This window comes from Monodon monoceros, unplaced genomic scaffold, assembly GCF_005190385.1.
Source record: "Monodon monoceros isolate NGI ecotype Baffin Bay Population unplaced genomic scaffold, NGI_Narwhal_1 Super_Scaffold_13, whole genome shotgun sequence".
In the NCBI taxonomy this organism is placed as follows: Eukaryota; Metazoa; Chordata; class Mammalia; order Artiodactyla; family Monodontidae; genus Monodon; species Monodon monoceros.
This window is the reverse complement of record NW_021703769.1, coordinates 49,443,183-49,462,510: the sequence shown is the minus strand read 5'-3', so window position 1 is coordinate 49,462,510 and position 19,328 is coordinate 49,443,183. Positions and strand designations below refer to the sequence as shown.

At 52.9% G+C, this 19,328-nt stretch overlaps 1 protein-coding gene across 8 annotated transcripts in view; it reads left to right on the top strand.

Annotated features, from left to right (window-relative positions):
• The window catches only part of UNKL (unk like zinc finger), a 43,004-nt gene that overhangs the window by 6,094 nt on the left and 17,582 nt on the right, over nt 1-19,328 (top strand). For all 8 annotated transcript variants that reach the window (XM_029222285.1, XM_029222283.1, XM_029222282.1 and 5 more), the window contains 6 exons: nt 6,013-6,189; nt 6,537-6,670; nt 9,469-9,604; nt 11,055-11,172; nt 12,573-12,657; nt 13,205-13,290. In XM_029222285.1, coding sequence (XP_029078118.1) covers nt 6,013-6,189; nt 6,537-6,670; nt 9,469-9,604; nt 11,055-11,172; nt 12,573-12,657; nt 13,205-13,290 — 736 coding nt within the window. The remainder of the gene's footprint in view (nt 1-6,012; nt 6,190-6,536; nt 6,671-9,468; nt 9,605-11,054; nt 11,173-12,572; nt 12,658-13,204; nt 13,291-19,328) is intronic.

Sequence of the window (19,328 nt, the reverse complement as noted above, 5' to 3'; positions counted from 1 at the left end):
GACACAGGCTTTACAAATCAGCCAACTTAAGGAAAGAAATTACAATTAGGTGACTGAGTTGGACCTGTCAGAGACCAGTATGTAGAAGAAGCAGAAGAACGTGAGAGTGATTGTAGCATTTCAGGCCCTCCTGCTTTGATTGAAGGGCCAGGGATGAGGAGGTGACTGGGAGGGAGCGACTGGCACAGGGAGCTCTGGTGCTCCTTGGAGGCTAGTGGGGAGACGGCCTCAGCAGAGACAGGTTCCTCGGAGAGGGTGGCAGCTTTTGGGGCACAGAGGAGGGAGGTGGACTTGTTGCCCAGCTGATGGTCCATGTTAGGGATTAATGAGGGGTCGCTGGCCTGGCTCGAGAGTCCAGGGCAGCCCTTGGAAGCCAGAGGCTGGGGGTGCCGGGCTGAATGGATGGGTGTGTGGTCCACATGGGGTTAACTGGCAACCCCCCACCCCTAGTGTCACAGAAGAGGGGGACACTCAAGCTTCTCCCCACAAGCCCCACCTTTTCGCCATCCCCAGTTGTCTGTGGCACACAGGTCTTCCTTTTCCCATTTTTCTGCTGCCACTCATTTTCCATATCCGCTGCTCGGTTCTGGTCCAGTTCACACCTCAGTTATTTCTGTGCTGTATTCTGGTCCCCACCTATGCCTGAGCTCCCTGAGGACTAGGAGAGCATCATGTTGTGCTTGAGTGTCCGTCTCAGCCCAGTGGTTCTCCCAGTGCGGCCCCCAGATCAGCAGCAGCAGCATCACCTGGGAACTTGCCAGCAGTTTCTACCCAAGGTTTCCGCCGAGATCAGATGGTCTGGGGTTAGCAGACCATCCAGGTGGTTGTGATGCGCTCCAGCCTGGCTTGCTGACCGATGTTGATGTATAGTGGAACTGAGTTTGTGGGTCCACCTTTGTTTTGGGTGAGTTGTGGGAAGGAAGGGGATGATTTCTGGCTCTCCTGGAGACACAGACAGCAGCCTCGAGCCCCTGCCGTGTTCCTCTTTACCCCTCCCTCCTAGTTTCAGTGGTTCCAGAGCATCATGGCAGACCTGTGTCTGGCATGTACTGCTGCATCACACCATCCATGGAGCCTTGTTTTATTTACACTGATTGGGTCACTAATTGTCATGGTTGGTTTTGAGAACCACAGGTGCCACCCTGAATTTGGCGGGCTGTGGAACCGAATCACATTACAGGTGCTGCAAGGCTGTCAGTGGCCCCCCACATGGATGAGTGAACTCCTGTGGTGAGGAAGCATCTGCACGTGGTATTGGGCTAACCCCTGGGGTTCCCACCAGCCTCTTCCCCACTTCAGTGAGGGTCTACGTTCTGCCATTGTGTTTTCTCTAAGGTTTTCCCTTTTGCCTCTTAGATGTTCTTAGGTGAAGCCATTTTCTTTTCATCAAATGTCCTCCAGTATTTTAATCTTAGCTTATGCTTTGAAGTCATGTAATAAGCAGGGGTGACATGCCCCTAGTGAAATAATACTGCCTGTTCGGTGCTCAGTGCTGGCGAGAGGGGGAACCTTGGCCGGGCTCTGGTTGCCACAGTGATGGTACTGGCAAGGAAACAAAATGATGCTTAGAGCTGACCTGAGGGACCATTAGGGAACATGAGGAAATGGGGGAGGTGTCACCCACCACATTCACTCCCCGGAGCTGTGGGGGTGCACGCAGCCTTTGCCACACCCTGCAGTTAGCGCATTGGCAATGCCTGTGGTCCGTGTGGTCCTGCTTCAGCACGGCTCTGCGGACTGGGTTCTGTAGATAAACCAACAGGCAGTACCTCAGCTCTGATGTGCTGGTCCCCTTCTCCCCAGACTCTGGAATTCTTTTGCTTTAACTTATAGTAGATTGTGAGTGTTTCTGAAGATTGGAACTGTTTTTGCAAAATGGCCATTTTCCTATTAAAGTCATTTTATTTTATTTTTTATTGTAGTAAAACATACATAACATTAAATTTATCATCTTAGCTTTTTTAATTGTACAGTTTAGTGGAGTTAAGTTTATTTGCAGTGTTGTGCAGCCATCACCATCATCCACCTCCAGAACTTTTCCATCTTCAAACTGAAACTCTGTCCCCATGAAACAATAGCTCCTCCTTCCATAATTTTTGATATAAGCAGACGTATCTGTATTCTTGTTCCCCTCCTCCACCTTCTGATGTAAACCACAGGGTGCGACACTCCCTTTTCTTTATTTTTTTAATAAATTTATTTATTTATTTTATTTTTGACTGTGTTGGGTCTTTGTTGCTGCACGCGGGCTTTCTCTTCGTTGTGGTGTGCGGGCTTCTCATTGCGGTGGCTTCTCTTGTCGCGGAGCACGGGCTCTAGGCGCGTGGGCTTCAGTAGTTACGCCATGTGGGCTCAGTAGTTGTGGCTCACGGGCTCTAGAGCGCAGGCTCAGTAGTTGTGGCACACGGGCTTAGTTGCTCCACAGCATGTGGGATATTCCCAGACCAGGGCTCAAACCCATGTCCCCTGCATTGGCAGGCGGATTCTTAACCACTGTGCCACGAGGGAAGTCCTGCACTCCCTCTTCTTAGTGCTTTTCCCTCACGGTACCACTTGGTGCCCCCTCCAAAGCCGTCCACACAGACTGCCCATTCCTCCAAGCCACGCTGAGCTCCCTTGAAGTTTATCCCACAACTCGGTTGTCTCCAGCCTTTGGTGATTACGAACAAAACTTCTTTTTACCTCTGTGTGCCAGTCTGTCTTTGGGGATTGCTGGGACAGAGGTAATGGCACCTGTCCTCTTGGTGCCTTTCACTTGGCGTTCTTGCCAGCAGCAGTGTTGGTTTACTATAGCCCTGCTCCTGGGGTTTTGCCCGGGAACAGGTGGGCCTCCAGGTGCATTTCTCTCATCAGAAGCAAGATGAGTGCCTCTCAGTGGTCGAGACCCTTTGCATTTTCTCTTCATAAGTTCCTTGTTTATTTCTCTAGCCCATTGTTCTGTGAGTTCCTGGCATCTCTATTTCTACACATTCTTTGTTAGTGATATTAGCCTATATGTTAATGTGAAAAGTGGGAGGGGGTTCCTTGTTCTAGAACAGGTTCCTTGGTGTGGCAGAGACTGCTCCATGACAGCCTCACCTCTCTGGGGACCCAGAGACTGAGTTACACACTAGTGCTTGTGAGGAGATGCACAGGAGCTCTTGGAGGAGCTTAAAATGTAAGATGTAACTCTGTAGTGAGGGATTTTAATCAAGGCTGCGTCAGTACCTAATATAGTAAAAATCCTAAGCAGATATTTGACCATTTCACTCACACGTCCTGAAAATGTTCCTTGGAACTTATCTTTAAGAACACGAAGGAGACAGCTCCTGTTTGGGCACAGAGAGCACTGTCTGCACAGGCAGTGTTTCCTTTTTCTTGTCTGTATGTAATACAGTCATAATTCTTTAAGTCTTTTCTTTTCTCTTTTCACAAGGTGGGGACCAGCTTGTCTCGTAAACTGCTTCCTCCATCTTCTGCTTTTCCTTTTTCTCACGGATCTTTGGTGATTGGCAACGACAGCTGAGATTGCCCCAGAAGTGTTTGTGCAGAGTTAATTGGAGGAATTGCCTCATTTTCAGTTCCCGCCACTCACAAGAGAGTGTGGTCAACACCTCCACCTCGTGCCCATGTGAGGGGCCCGAGGGGCTGGCTGTGTTCTGTCCTCTTGACCTGGGTGCTGTCACTCAGGTGTCGGTTTGTGAAATGCCACAGGCCATCCAGGTATGACCTGTGACACGCTTCCCTGTAAGTGTGGTGTATTTCAACACAAACATAGAGACCATCTCTCTCTTCTCTGTCTCCAATGGGCTTTGTTTAAAGTTGTGATAACATCCATAAAGTCTGCCATTTTAACCATCTTTTAAATTAATTAATTAATTTATTTATTTTTGGCTGAGTTGCGTCTTCGTTGCTGCGTGCGGGCTTTCACTAGTTCTGGCGAGCGGGGGCTTCTCACTGCGGTGACTTCTCTTGTTGCGGAGCATGGGCTCTAGGCATGCAGGCTTCAGTAGTTGTGGCACATGGGCTCAGTAGTTGTGGCTCACAGGCTCTAGAGCGCAGGCTCAGTAGTTGTGGTGCACTTAACCATTTTTAAATGTGCAATTCAGTGGCATTAATTACATTCACAAAGTTGTACAACCATGACCGCCATCTATTTCCAGATTCTTCCTTCCAGACAGAAATTTTGTCCCATTACACACTCACTCCCCCTCTCCCTCCCCCAGCCCCTGGCACCCACCCTCTACTTTCTTTTTTTTGTTTGTTTGTTTTCTTTATTCTATTTATTATACTCACATATTTAATCCATATTTATTGACTTAATAAAAATGAGAAAATGCTTAGTATAATTGTTTTCAAACAACTTCTTTGAAACAGTAATATATTATTCTCTGTTTCATCAGCATGCTATAAAAAGATTTAGGTAGTACATAATATATATTTTTTTCTCTTTCTTTTTTTTTAAACATTTTTATTAGAGTATAATTGCTTTACAATGGTGTGTCAGTTTCTGCTTTATAACAAAGTGAATCAGTTATACATATACATATGTCCCCATATCTCTTCCCTCTTGCATCTCCCTCCCTCCCACCCTCCCTATCCTACCCCCACCCTCTACTTTCTGTTGCTATGAATTTGACTGCTTTAGGGACCTCATGGGAATGGACCCACACAGTATTTGTCCTTTTGTGTCTGGCTTCTTTCACTTAACAGAATGTTTTCAAGGTTCATCCCTGTTGTAGCCTGTACCAGTGCTCATTCCACTGTCTGGATGGACCATGTTTTTGTTCATCCATCCATCAGCTGGTGGACACTCGAGTTATTTCCAGCTTTAAGCTCTTGTGACTCGTGCTGCTGTGATCGTGGGGGCACATGTATCTTCGAGACCCCAGCTCTTCCGGGAGTGCATCTGGATCTTCTGGGCCCACAACATTTGCCTTTTGCTTGGTTGGCTCCAGGGGACCCGGGGACTTGCCGGGGCATGGCGTCCTCTCTGTCCTGCTCTCATGGCCTGCACACCCAAGGTGTTCCTTAAGGTCTGGGGTGAGCTGTCCGAACTCTGAGCCTCTGTTTCTTCATCTTACCAGACGGGGGTTTAAACTGGTTGGTCCCTAAGTCCTTTTTTCTTTTACTTTTGGTCTTGTCCATCCATCTGTGCTCTGCATGGGGAGCCCCCCACCCCCACAGGTGCTCCCAGCACCCAGGTCCACAGCCTGCAAGGCAGCGAGGTGGGAGTGGACCTTTCCCAAGCCCCACACAGTGCTCCCCAGCCATCTCTGGGGGTGATGCCCTTGTTTTTAGATCTGGGGACTTGCAGCCATGGCTCTGCCTTGGCCTTGGGCCACTCCGGGGCTGCTCAGAGTCCTCTGCGTATCCCCTCTCATTCTTCTGGGTCTCTGGCTCTTGTCTGGAGGGACTGACCTTGAGGCGGGCTCAGTGCCCTGCCCCATGTCTTCTGGAACCGTCTATGCCACCTCTGCCACTGCCACCTCCCTGCAGTGGGAGCTCTCACCCTAACCCTAACCCTTGCTGCTCAGGGAGCCGCGTGTGGCTCTCCCTGGGAGTGCGTGGCTCTGGGCCTTTGTGTGGCCTGTGGGATGCTGCCCCATCCGTGCCTCCCCCCAGCTGCTTCTCCCCAGCCTGTCTCCCCCCAGCGTCCTCCTCTAGCCCTTCCAGGCTCCTCCACCTCCCTCGAGGGGTCCCTGAAAGCAGCTGGACGGGGGATGGGAGAGGCCGCCAGCCCCTTACTTGATGGGGGAACTTTGTTTTCCACTTTATTCAAAAAATTATGAAGGGTGATTTTCGGGTAACTTGGGTGTTGTATTTTTCTGCCATGTGTAATTGAGGGATTTGTGGGGGTCTGAGTGCCGTGGGGGAGGGTCTGGAGCAGGGACGGGTGCTCTGTCCAGTGCTGTTCGTCCTCCGACTAGAGCAGGTGTTTGGGAAAAGGAGACAAGAACCAGCTGCTGGGAGCAGGTTGACACTGTGGTGGCCCCAGGGCCCAGACGGTGCATGTCGTCTTCTGTTTCCCAGATGTCCGTACCTGCACCGGACGACCGGGGACACGGAGCGCAAGTATCACCTGCGCTACTATAAGACGGGCACATGCATCCATGAGACAGATGCCCGGGGCCACTGCGTGAAGAACGGGCTGCACTGCGCCTTCGCGCACGGCCCCCTGGACCTGCGGCCGCCCGTGTGTGACATCAGGTGAGTGGCCGTCCTGCCGGGAGCCACTCTCCTCCCTGTGTTTCAGGCATTGCTTGCCTCAAGCAGCTCTTTCTGAGCCTTGATTTTACTGCTAACGAGAAAGTGACCCTTCTCCTCCCTCCTGAGCCGGACCCGAGGGAGCTTGTGGCGTCTCGCACGCTCGGCTCTGAGGCTCATGGGATTTGGGCCAAGACTGTCATCCTGGAACGGGGGCCCCAAGGCCGTGGGCTGCACGTCCTGAACCCTCACGTAGGCGGCTTCATAAAGTGACAGAAGCCGGTGGCTATCTCACTGTCGGAGGCTTCGGACAGGCTGCAGCACCGTGACCACGTGCCGTTTGGTTGCAGGGAGCTGCAGGCCCAGGAAGCCCTGCAGAACGGCCAGCTCAGTGCTGGGGATGGCGTCCCTGACCTGCAGCCTGGGGTCTTGGCCAGCCAGGCCCTGATGGAGAAGATCCTGGGCGAGGACCCCCGGTGGCAAGGTAACCCTGCAGCCGCTGCTGGGGCGGGGGGCTCATCTCTGTCTGTAAAGTGCCTGCATGGTGGACCTCGTCGCCCCCTTTACAGGTCAGGAGGGGAGACCAAGGTTCCATTCGAGCACATCACCCTCAGCCCCTCCAGCAGCCCGTCTGGTCCCCAGGCTGCTCTGGGGGAGGGGCCTGCATGGCTGGCACAGCTCCTGCTAGGTGTCCGGTCCCAGAGCCGGCCTGGTCCCCAGCAGCCTCCACAGATGATGGCTATGGGCAGTGAGGTTTGCTTAACTGTAAAATACCCATCATGTAAATGTGCCATTTTAACCATCTGAAAGTCACAGGTCCGTGGCATTTGGTGCACCACAGTGTTGGGCAACCATCAACTCTGTCTGGTTCCAGAACATTTCCACCACCTCGGACAGAAACCCATGCCCATCAGTGGTCTCCCCTTCCCAGCCCTGGCACCCACTAGCCTGGCCGTGTCTCCGTGGAGCTGCCTGTTTGGATGTTTCCTGAGGGTGGTGCGGTTTTAAGAGAACCCCCCTCAGTAATGCCATGTCTCCTTGGACCAGCTTTGCTCTCACACGCGTAAACGCTTCAAGGCCGCGCTTACTTCAGCGATGAATTCCCTACAAGGGTCTTTCCCCCACCCGCCGAATCCTACGCCACCCTGGGCCCAGGGACGAATTAACAAAGGTGACTGCCCAGGCCTTCCTGATGCCCAGGCCTCAGGCCGGGCCCTGCAGGAGCGCTGAGGAGCCTGGCCTTCCATCGCGCCTGTGGTGTGGGGGGCCTGGACCCACAGCATATATGGGGGTCCCAGCATCGCCATGTCCCTCTGGGGAGAGGCTTGCACAGAGGGAGGGCTGCGCCCACAGGTCCCTGCCTCGGGGCTTGTCCTTCTCTTGTTGCAGCCCCTCGGTCTCCCTGGTCCTGGACCACAGGCTCCACCCGTGAGCTCTGGCTTGTGCTGCAGGTGGGGGTACAGGTCCTCTCTTGTCACTGTCAGGTGGGCTGAGCTTGAGGAAGGAAGGTGGGAGGAGGCGCTGGGTCGGGTCTGGCCGGATAACTAACCCTCAGCGCCCGTGGTTTGGATTTTTAATTAGTAGATTTTATTTTTTAGGGAAGTTGTCGGTTAACAAAAAAATTGCACATCATGAACGTCTTGTGTTGATGAGGTAACATTTGTTAGAATTGACAACCAATATTGATACATGACTATTAATTAACAGCACAGTTTACCCCTGCATTGTGCATTCTCCGGGTTTGGGCAAATGTATAAAGACACGGATCCTCCATGATGATGTCACGCAGGTAGTGTCACTGCCCTAAGATCCTCTCTGCTCCACTGCTGGTGACCACTGATCTTTCGCCCCATTGTTTTGTCTTACAGTTGGGATCACACAGTGTGTAGCCTTTGCACTTAGTGCTGTGCATTCAGGGTTCCCTGTGTCTCTTTGGGGCTTGGTAGCACCTTTCTTCTTTTTTTTTTCCTCATATTATCTTAGCACCTTTCTTCTTATTGCTGAATAATTCTCCACATCTGGGTGGACCGTTCATCCGTCACCCACTAAAGGGTGTCCCGGAGCCCCTGTGACTCATAGGCACTGCCACGCCTCTCACTTCTTTGTGGTTCATGCCACTCAGCGCAGGACCTCATGTCTGTTGGAGGTCCTCTGTCAATGCTTGTGAACAAATGTCTTACAATTTTTATTTTCTTAAAATCGTCTTTTCTGTTTAAACTCCTTTTGTCCTCTCTGTGCCCTGCTGTGTGGTTCACATCCCTTGTCATTTTATCAGTTATTTGGAACTGAGTTTGGTGTGTGGGGGGTGGTGCCATTAAATGTGGGTGTGGAAGCGTGTCCTGGGCGTGGCTCCCGGGGTTGGCCGGGCAACACAGCCTCCCTCCACTGTCTTCCCCTCCATGCCTTGAGGGTCAGCCCCCCTGGGCAAGTGTAATTAAAAACAATGTCGTTTGTAAAAAAAAAAAAAAAATGGGGAGGGTCAGTTATTAACCAACCCAAGAATGGGTATGATTTTCAAGAATCTCCTTTCATCCATTACTGCTTTTAAATGACCTCTGGTGGTTTTTTTGTTTATTTTTGCTTTGAGATAAAATTCAGGTAGCATGAAATTAACTACTTAAAAAATAGACTTTATTTTTTTTAGAGCAGTTTTAGGTTCCACACTGTGGAAAGTTCAGGGAGTCCTCACATATCTGGTACCTCCATACACACGGCAGCCCCCCTGCAGTGGGATGTTTGTCACACCTGAGAGCCTGCATTGACATGTCAGCATCACCCAGCGCCCATCATTTACCTTGGGGTTAAAATGAGCCATTTAATTTATTTTTATTTATTTATTTTTTAAATTTGTATGGTACTTTATTGGGTGTAAAATGAGCCATTTTAAAGTGTATTTCAGAGGTTTTTAGTATGTCCACAGTGTTGTGCACCCATCACTTTTATCTGGTTCTAAAACTCTATCTAGTCTCCCCAAAGAAGCCCCAGCCCCTGATACCCACTGATCTACTTTCTGTCTATGGATTTGCCTGTTTTGGATGTTTCCTATAAGTAGAATCATACAACATGTGCCTTCTGTGTCTGCTTCTCTCACTGAGCATTGTGTGTTCAGATTGTTAAAGTCTCATCCACGTTGCAGCGCGTGTCAGTGCTTCACTCCTCTTCATGGCCGAGTGATGCTCCACCACATGGCGTTTACCCATCATCTGCCGATGGACACCTTTTGGCTGTGTGGCTGCCGTGAGCACACGTGTGCACGTTTCCGTGTGGACCCCTGTTTTTCAGATACCAACTTCGTGCTAGGCAGCTACAAGACAGAGCAGTGCCCCAAGCCGCCGCGCCTGTGCCGCCAGGGCTACGCATGCCCGCACTTCCACAATAGCAGGGACCGGCGGCGGGACCCGCGGAGGTTCCAGTACAGGTGAGCCTGGGCCACGGGCGCCGCAGGGCCCTGGCCGACCTCTCTGGTGTGGGCCCAGCCCGGCGGTCCCCTCTGTTCACACTCACGTTGGCTAGAGGCTCTAGTTTAGGCAGCCACCCCTCTGCTCCCTTCACTCTCTCCAGAGGCTCTGTTGTCCAGCCAGCCGGCAGGTGCAGTCAGGGCGTGGCTCCTCCATTTCCCCCACTTCCCCGGCCTCCCTCCTGTGACCTGTGTGTCCCTGCCAGCAATAGTGCCTACTGGCAAGGAACTGGCCCTTGCGAGGCTGAGAGTCCCAGTGCCCACAGCCTAACTTCACCCTCTCCGGGGGACTGATGTCCTTGGGGTGGTGGGTTTGGGCCTCACCTGGTTTCATGCACCTGGCAGTCCTGGTCTCTTCCTAGGCCGTCTCCTCCTCACTCCAGCTGCCCTCATCTTGGTGCCCAGCTTAGCCTCGGGTTTGCCAACTTGCTGGATGGACCTGGCACTGGGCAGGGTGGGGGACTGGGGACACGGAACCCCAGGGGTGCCTGGGCACCTTGGCCCTCACCTCGCTCCTCCCTTGGGTCCCGAGCTCTGTGTAGAGCTTGTTCTTGGAGCAAAGAGCCTCTCTCTAATAATTTGATGCCACTTCACCTGCCCGAGAGCCCTCACTTTCAGATAAAGTTGTTTTTATGACAGTCACTGTTCTGAGTAGTTTCAGTTGAGGGACAGAGAACTTTTGGCTTTTAGTCACCCGATGTCATCTTGAGAAGATGAAGTGAATTTACTGTGTATCAAAGGGATAGAAAATCGTAAAAAATAAAAGTTTTATTTCCCACAGATGATAATTTTTTAAATAAATCCAATACAATAAAGCTGTCAGGAAGTACCTGAAGAATAGAGGGTATTGGGTAGGGTTTTCATATTGTAGGACCAAAGTCTCAGGTTCAATTTTGAAATAGTTTCACGGGGAGACAGAGTGTGGTCCCCTGGTGGGCTGGGCGGGGGCTGGGCCTGGTCTCCTCCTGCTACAGGAGGCCTGGCTGCGTCTCCGAGGTGCTTGTCACAGTGGCATCGGTGGCTCTGACAAACTCACTTCACATTTTGTGGAAAATGAAAACGGGCTCCTGAATGCCTTCTGGGTTCCACCAGGCACCTGCACTCCTTTTTATTTATTTATTTATTTATTTTTTGGCCGCCCTCTGCGGCATGTGGAATCTTAGTTCCCTGACCAGGGATCGAACCCACGCCCCCTGCAGTGGAAGCGCAGAGTCCTAACCACTGGACGGCCAGGGGAATCCCTGCCCTGCTTTTTTTTTGCCTGTCCTGGTGAGGAAGGGGCCAGTGCTTCTGGGGCTGGTACCCATGTCCCCTGGCGGTGCACGTGTGCTCAGCACTGTGCAGATAGCCTGACGCCCCAGGGCATGTGGGGAGGACATCCATCCTCCGCTGACTCCTCCTTGTCCCCCAGGTCCACCCCCTGCCCCAGCGTGAAGCACGGTGACGAGTGGGGCGAGCCCTCCAGGTGCGAGAGCGGGGACAGCTGTCAGTACTGCCACTCGCGCACAGAGCAGCAGTTCCACCCCGAGGTACGGGAGCACCCTCGGTCCAGGGATGGGCTCAAAGGACTCGCAGGGCTCAGCACCTATGGTTCTTTACACGGAAAGAATGCGATTAAAATCAGCAAAGGATCAAGGCTACAGGGGCGGGTCCTGGGGAGACCAGGCGCGCACGGTGGACGGTGTGTCCTTCTCCTAGCCACCATGTGTGGCCGTATTTGTGGCCATACTCACAGTGCTGCCAGCTGGGAAGTCACCCAAGCCTTGGCATCTAGGGTTTTTACTGGGGGTCGGTCAGCAGACGTGGCTAACCTCAGTCTCTGGCCCCTGCAGAGGCTGAGCCAATGCTGCGTGGCCCAGGCCCACCTTAAGTCACCATGTGGCATGACCCAGGGCCCCAGGTAAACAGAGACCCGACCAGGCAGGACATTCCAGGGACTCAGACGTCACCTCCCTGAGCCCATCAAAGCCAGTCCCTCCTTTGGGGCATGCGGGTGTGGGCAGGGAAGCCATGGAGTTAACCCTTTGCTGCACACTCGGATTTGTGTTCAAAACGAACAAGCACACAAGGCCCCTGGACCAATGGGAGAGCATCAGAGCACCGGGACCAGGAGGGTCAGGGCCAGTCTGGGAGCAGGCTCTGCGGTGAAGGAGCGCCCAGCTGTGCCCACTGGGGCACCTGGGCTCCAGGGAAGGGTGGGCTCCTGGTCTGAAAGGCTGTGGTGTTTCATTTCTTAAAAGTTTCTTCTGTCTAGAGATTCAGTGCTTCAAAGCGTGCATAAAACAACACTTAGATTCCTGATATTTGGAGTTCTGAATTGGAGACCTTTTGAAATTGCTTCTGTTGGTGACCCTTAAAATTTCAGTGCAGGTGCTCAGGGGATGGTCAAAGAGCCACGGGGAACGAGCAGTGTTTCGGGCAGGGAAGGGGGCGGGTGGCAGCACCCATGAGGGTGTCTGGGGCCTAGAGGCCGCTGTCCCTTCTGGGCAGGCTGTGCTGCGGGGCCACACCCAAGTGAAGCAGCCTTGGGTCTGGCCATGGAGTGGACGCACGTGGTCACTTAACAGGCATTTCTTGCCCACCTGCTGTATACCAGGCACTGAACCAGGTGTATCTTTCAGGAAGTGCCAAGTGGACAAGCTGACCTGATATGTGGTTTCAAGGACAGGCGCTGCAGGAGCAGCCTCAGGCCCACACGGTTTCCCAGGCTGACTGGCCCTGTGCAGACAGGGCGTCCTGGGACTGCTGGGAGGAGTGGGGACGAGGGGTGCAGTGTCCACATCCTTCTTTTTCAGGATACCCCCTTGTGATTACCAGCTCTGGGCCTCCAGCTGGAAGGAGGAGGCCAGACCCAGCCAGCTCTGGCCCCCCCACGGAAACAGGTTTCCAGTCCAGCCTCTCTATTTGCTGTTTTATTTTCATTTCCTAGATCTACAAGTCTACCAAGTGCAACGACATGCGACAGACTGGGCACTGCCCTCGGGGCCCCTTCTGTGCTTTTGCGCACGTGGAGAGTGAGTACCTTGGTGCACCCGGAGCAGGCAGGGCTCAGCCTCGGTCGGGGGCGGCTGGGAGGGTCGGCGGGGCTCTGGGCTTCATGGGGTTCAGCATGGCCCTGCTTCTGGACACCCCAGGGCCGTGAGTGTAGTAATTTTGATGGCCAGGTGAGCCCATAAAGTCCCCAAAGGCAGAAACCGTGTCGGTGACGGGAAGTGCATAGACGCGGCCCTTCCCCGGGGTTCCCGAGAGCTTCCTCTTAAAGCTTTTTGATTTGGGATTCCTGTTCTTATGAGCATAGTTGCAAATTCTGATTTTACTATTTTTTATTTTAATGGGGAAGGTGGCTTTTCCTGTTGAAATTTTCCATTACTTTCTGCTGTCGGAGTTGTTCATGATTTGCTCTGGAAGACGCCAGGGTCCCATGCGGTCGGCTCGGCTCACAGTGGCTCTGGCCGACCCGTTAGAGACTAGCGCACGCTTGCTCTCCCTGATCTGTGGGGTCTCTTTAACCAAAGTCTCAGCCAGCAGCCACTCAAAGCCCGCCACCCCCTTTCTCGGCAGAGAGTCTTGGAATGGCCAGCGACTGGGGCTGCCGAGACCTCACCTCCACCAGCGGCCCCGTGGCCCCCAGCGGGCAGCCCGGACACGTAAGTGGACGGCGTCCCGAGGAGGGTGCCCACTCTGCTGTTTGGTTTGAATCCAGCGTTAGGTACACGGATGGATGTGATCTCTGGGTGACATGGTTGGAGGCGGCCTGCCTGCAGGGTTGGCGGCTCCTTATAGAAGAGTCTAGAAGAATCCTGGCTGAGTCCTGGCCCAGGTGTACTTGCCTGGCCTTGCCTTTTGCCAGACACGCACATATTGGCCATGTGCGAGGCGCGGTCTCTGGCTGAGTGTGAAGAGGGGCCTCGAGTCCATGGGGATCCCTGAAGGGCAGGAGAGGTGGGTCCCCAACGAGGTGTGAGGGCAGACCCAGGCGTCTCAGTGAGATTTGTGCAGTGAGAGATGGGGGGCCTTGTGGGTTAGGACCCTTGTGCCCGTGCAGGTGGAGGGGACAATGGGGGGCTCCATCCTGCGTCCCGTCCGTCGCTGGAGCATGGTCGTGGGCATGGTTGTGGGCTCCTTGGCTCTGCCTTACGTCTCTGGGGATGATCCTCTTCCTCGCACGCGTTTTTATCTGTCGTGTTGGTGTCACTGAGGAGGTGGCCGCCTGGGATTGGTTCTAGGAAGGAAACTGAAGAAAACTCAGGTGTTTCCCCACCCTGTCTTTCTTTCCACTTGGTGCTTTTCTGAAAAAACAGAAGGACAGGAAAGGTGAGGACAGCTGAGGTGGGGTTTGCTTAGAGGAGCCCTGCCAGGCACACAGTTCATCACTGCTCCTTCAGCATGGAGGAGCATTCGGGACTGCCACTCTCTTCCAGTAGCAGAGCCGGCACTTGGCAGATGCAGAAGCTAGTCCCCTCCTCACCTTCTTGGTGGCTCCCAGGGGGTGTGACAGTCGTGGTTTCAGGTGGTGGTCAGAGGGCCACTGGCTTGGCTCCCACTGAGGGCCAGGGTGGATGGATCCTCGGTGTGGCTTGTACCTGAAGAAGCAACAACCAGGGTGTTTGGACAGGGAAGCTGGGACCCTGCAGGAGGCGCCTCCGGCTGCTGGGCAGTGCCAGAACAGTGCGCCCACCCCTGCAGACAGACTCTCAGGGCATCCTTTGTCTTTTGTTAATTATTTTGCAACTTAAAAGTCACCGTGCTAGAACACATAGTGGGTGCCAGGGCTGGGGAAGGGATGGCAGTGAGGGCTCAGTGGGGAGGGTTCCTTTGCGGATGGAAATGTGGAACTGGATAAAGGTGGAGTTCGCACAACATCGTAAATGTGCCAAATGCCACTGAATCCTTCACTTTTTAAAAATTACTCTTGTGTGAATTTTGCCGCAGTTTTTTAAAAAACTAAAAAAAGTAATGAAGCATCCTGTTTGGGGCTGGCTCTGACTTTCGGGCCCAGGACGTAGACAGCCTCAGGGCAGGCCTGGCAACACCATCTTCCTGCATGGTGCTGGGCTCCAGCTGTGTGTTGGGTGACTTTGGCTGAGCGGGAGCCCTGGTTTTGTCTCTCTCAGGTCTCCTGTTGCAGCAGCCCCACAGGGAGCGCCCGGCAGCCCTGCCAGGTCTGAACGGGAAGATCGTGCTGGGGAGGGCATTGTGCTTGGGGCAGGTGGCGGGGGGCGGGGGGGCGAGGTTCTCATTCTCTACTGGTTGCCCCCTCCATCCTGAGTATATTTGTTTGTGAGGATTGTCACAAGTCCCGAATCCAGCCTTGTGCAAAGTGGGTGTTCCCGCTGCTTCCTTTTCAGTGTAGAGAGAGTCTGGGTGAACAGACAAACCATGAACCTCATTATGCATACTTCACCCTGGTGGGGGAGAGATGCCTGGAGTCTCATCACCTGTAGATGTGGTCCTGGGTTTGAGGAGTCTGTCTTGGGTTTGAATCCCTCCTCTACGACCGGGGAGAGGGAAACGGCTTCCTCACTGCTCGCTTCCGGCTGTGGGGCCCACGTAACTGTGGGTCGGCTCCCGCTGCCGGCACCCTCTCCTCACTGTGTCCAGAACTGGCCACATCATGTGACCTGCTGGCATCTCTCAACAGAAACACATTGTGAAATAATAGAAAATATGTATATTGGTCTCTTCTCCCCCGGCTCCTCACACAGGGCTCCAAGACCCTCATAATTCTTTTGTTCCAGTGAGATGACTCTTGGTGGGCTCCTGGATGGGGCTGGTCACAAGAAAGACCAGGTGTGATTAGAAGCCTGGAACTTTCAGCCCTACCCCCATCCTCTGGGGAGGGGGAAGGGGCTGGAGATTGAGTCAAGAGTGGATCGTGCCCACGTGATGACCCTCCGTAAAAATTTCTGAAGTATGAGATTTGGAGAGCATCCAGGTTGGGGAACACATCCATGTGCGGGAGGGTGGCGCACCCCAGCTCCACGGGGACAGAAGCTCCTGCACTTGGGACCCCTCCGGACCTTGCCCGGAGCGCCTCTTCACCTGGCTGTGCATCTGTGTCCTTTATCACATCCTCTGTTACATAATGAGCCAGTAAACATAGTTACGTGTTTCCTGGAGTTCTGTGAGCTATAGTACAATGGCTTGGGTTCCACTGTAGATGGAACCCAAGGAGGGGGTCATGGAAACCCTGGTTTACAGCTGGTCGGTCAGGCGCACAGGTGACACCTTGGGACTTGGATTGGCGTCTGAGGTGCAGGTGTGTCTCGTGGAACAGCCCTCAGCCTGTGGGGGTCTGCGCTGTCTCCAGGTAGCGAGTGTCACAGAGGAGTGTTTCCTCTTCACCAGCTGTGACTTTAGCACAACCTTTCTGCGTGCTGCCTCTCATGTCTGGCTGCAGACGCAGCTGAGTTCCTTTGGTGAGGCAGGGAGCTGGGCTGCTCTCTTGGGTGATGCCCACCCTGCTCCCCGGGTCAGGCTTCCAGCCCCACAGCTGCTTTAGGCAGGGTGCACCTGGATTCGCCCACCTCACAGGTCCTCAGTTACCCTGAGGTGGGACTCGAGTGTGTCAGTGTAACCGTTTCAGAATGAACAGCAGCGCCTCGTGTGGCCACCACCTCTGTTCGTCCTTATGTGAGACAGAACTCACTCAGGTGGGCCTAAGGCCAGGACTGGAAGTTGAGGGAGAAGTTAAAATCCTCCAAGAAGTTACGAGTCCGTTGTACTGCTCACCGCATGACAGGCCAGTAAGTCGAAAGATGAGTTGTTGGGGCAAGGAATAGCAACTTTATCCGGAAAGCCAGCAGACCAGGAGGACAGTAGACTAGTGTCCCAAAGAACCCAGTTAGAATTTAGGCTTCTTTTGTACTAAAAGGAGAGGGGGTATGGTTAGTTGTTGCGAACTTCTTGGAATCCTTTGTTCTCAAAGCTGTCTGCATAGGTCTGGTCACGTTCCTATAAACCTCCAACAAGATAAATGTTATGCTCTGTTTTGCAACTTTTTATCTCTATATGAATGGAAAAGTGATAAACCTTTAAAGGTCAGAACTTTGAGAATGGGCTATCCTGTGTATTTCAGGCTATAGGCAACATTCTTTTAGTGATTAACTTGTAGCAAAAGCAATAGAATACAAAGGTTAAAGCAAAAGAAACAATCCAATATGGAGTCAGATTTGTTCTTCCCTATTACAAAGTTTCCGTTAAAAAGATTCAAGCAAAGTGTTTCAATGTGAAACATCCAGTCTTCCCATGGAGGACCACAACATTGGAACTGGGAACTGGCTCGTCCTCCTGCCTGACATTTTCAGCACATGCTCAAATAGATGTTGAGCATCCAAGAATCATGTGGGATCTGAGGCGCTGGGGTCAACTCGGGCCGCCTCTGGGCATGGGTTCAGGGGCATGTGGTTTGGTCGTGACCCTAAGGGAATACGTCGATTGGGGTGTTTGGAGAAGCTCGGACCTCAGCATGGGTCTCGCTGTCCCAAACGAACCATTGGGGGTGAGGAATAGAGGACAGCTTCCCTTCCCCATTTTCCTGAATCTCAGTCAACTTTGACAGCAGAACTGAACTTAAGTGAAAGAACTCTGTGCTCTATCCGGGGCAAGCTGCTCTCACCGGCCGCCCTCTTGCCCCGTTCCAGAACATTCACGCACAGCTAGGTGCCTGCTCAGCACACCTGAAAGCTCCTGTGTGATGGTGGGTTGCTGACATTGCAGAGCATGAGCTCCCCTCCCCGCCCAGCACAGGTGCAGGCCCAGGGAAGAGTCAGGAGGGGCCCTGGACGGGGACAAGGCCCCACGCAGGAGCTCTGGGACTTTATCCTGAAGGCGAGCAGAGCTGTTTCAGGGCAACCTGGTTTCTTCACAATGTAGCTTCTCCTTAGAGCGAGGGTCTCAGGTCTCTGGTCAAGGCCTTCGGAGGCCAACAACCAAATTGGGGTGTGTGGGGGGGTCACTTCTGGATGAAAGGAATGCAAGGAAACCAGAGAAACCAGGACGGGCTCAGAGTTGAGCTGGGTGTTGGGCATCAGGCAGGAGGAAGGGGCCCCAGTCAGGGCCTGTGTGAACATGGCTTCTTCTCTGCCTTCTGCGAGTCTTCTGGGTCCTTCTACAAATCCAGAAATCAAACAAGGAAGGAAGGGATGACCTAAGCCACCGCCACAAGTTCAAGTTCACTTAACATAAGATTAGGCACAAAAATCAGAATAACACTCAGATCTAAAGAACGTTTTTTTGTTTTGTTTTTTGTTTTTGGCTGTGTTGGGTCTTCGTTGCTGTGCGTGGGCTTTCTCTAGTTGTGGTGAGCGGGGGCTACTTTTCATTGTGGTGCGCAGGCTTCTCATTGAGGTAGCTTCTCTTGTGGAGCACGGTCTCTAGGCACATGGGCTTTGGTAGTTGTGGCATGCAGGCCCTAGAGCGCGTGGGCTTCGGTAGTTGCATCACGTGGGCTCTAGGGTGCGTGGGCTTCAGTGGTTGTGGCGCGTGGGCTCAGTAGTTGTGGCTCGCGGGCTCTAGAGTGCAGGCTCAGTAGTCATGGCACACGGGCTTAGTTGCTCTGTGGCATATGGGATCTTCCCGGACCATGGATTGAACCCATGTCCCCTGCATTGGCAGACAGATTCTTAACCACTGCACCACCAGGAAAGTCCCTTGGTGCAGTTTTCATGCTTATGTTTGACCTGAGAGTACAGGTCGTGAGCTCTGCAGGCAAAGCCATCCTCGTGCAGTTTCCCCAGAAGGTGGCTCATGGGAGTCAGGATTTTTACATGCGAGAGAGAGGAAAAAACTGTTCCCTCGGGCTTCCCTGGTGGCGCAGTGGTTAAGAATTCGCCTGCCAATGCAGGGGACACGGATTCGAGCCCTGGTCTGGGAAGATCCCACATGCCACAACTACTGAACCCTGGGCACCTAGAGCCCGTGCTCTGCAACAAGAGAAGCCACCGCAGTGCGAAGCCTGCGCACTGCAACGAAGAGGAGCCCATGCTCGCCGCAAGTAGAGAAAAGCCCGTGCACAGCAATGAAGACCCAACACAGCCAAAAATAAATAAATAAATTTTTTAAAAAAACCAAAACTGTTCCCTCTATCCATTTAGGTTTAGTGTCTGGGGTCCCACAAATTAAACTGACCAAAGGCAAATTAACTGGAGAAAATGTTTATTTCTTATTCATTTGGAGGTTAGACCTGGGGGCTTATCTACCCTTTTAACAAAGAGCAATAAATTGTGGAGAAGTGACAAGACAAAAGGGGTTTCTGCTTACAGGGAACTAAATTTGGGAAGGTAAAGATATGGGGGAAGTAAGGGAAGATGAGGGTTATTTTAGTGAGTTTGTTGTGAGGCTCAGCCTCCTGCAGTCCTTTGGGTGATTAGCGTTCTCAGGTGGTTAAGCTGTTCCCTTCCTCTTGGGAGGGAAGGGATCGCCTTTCTGAAGGGAAATTTATAGGCTGTCTCCAGGCAGAAAGGGTAAGGGCAGAGAATAGCCTTCCAGGAAATCGTTTGTCTCAGGTGTTGGACTTTCCACGACTTTCCCGGCTCTGGAGATGCAGCCCTGCCTGGGAGGCTCTCTTTGGGGTTCGCCGTTGTGGGTTCAGGGAGCTCTCACCTGCCTTCACACGGACCAGCGAGGAGCGCAGAGATCCACATCAGGTGTGGGAACTGGAATCCAAGAAAACTGATGCAGAGGC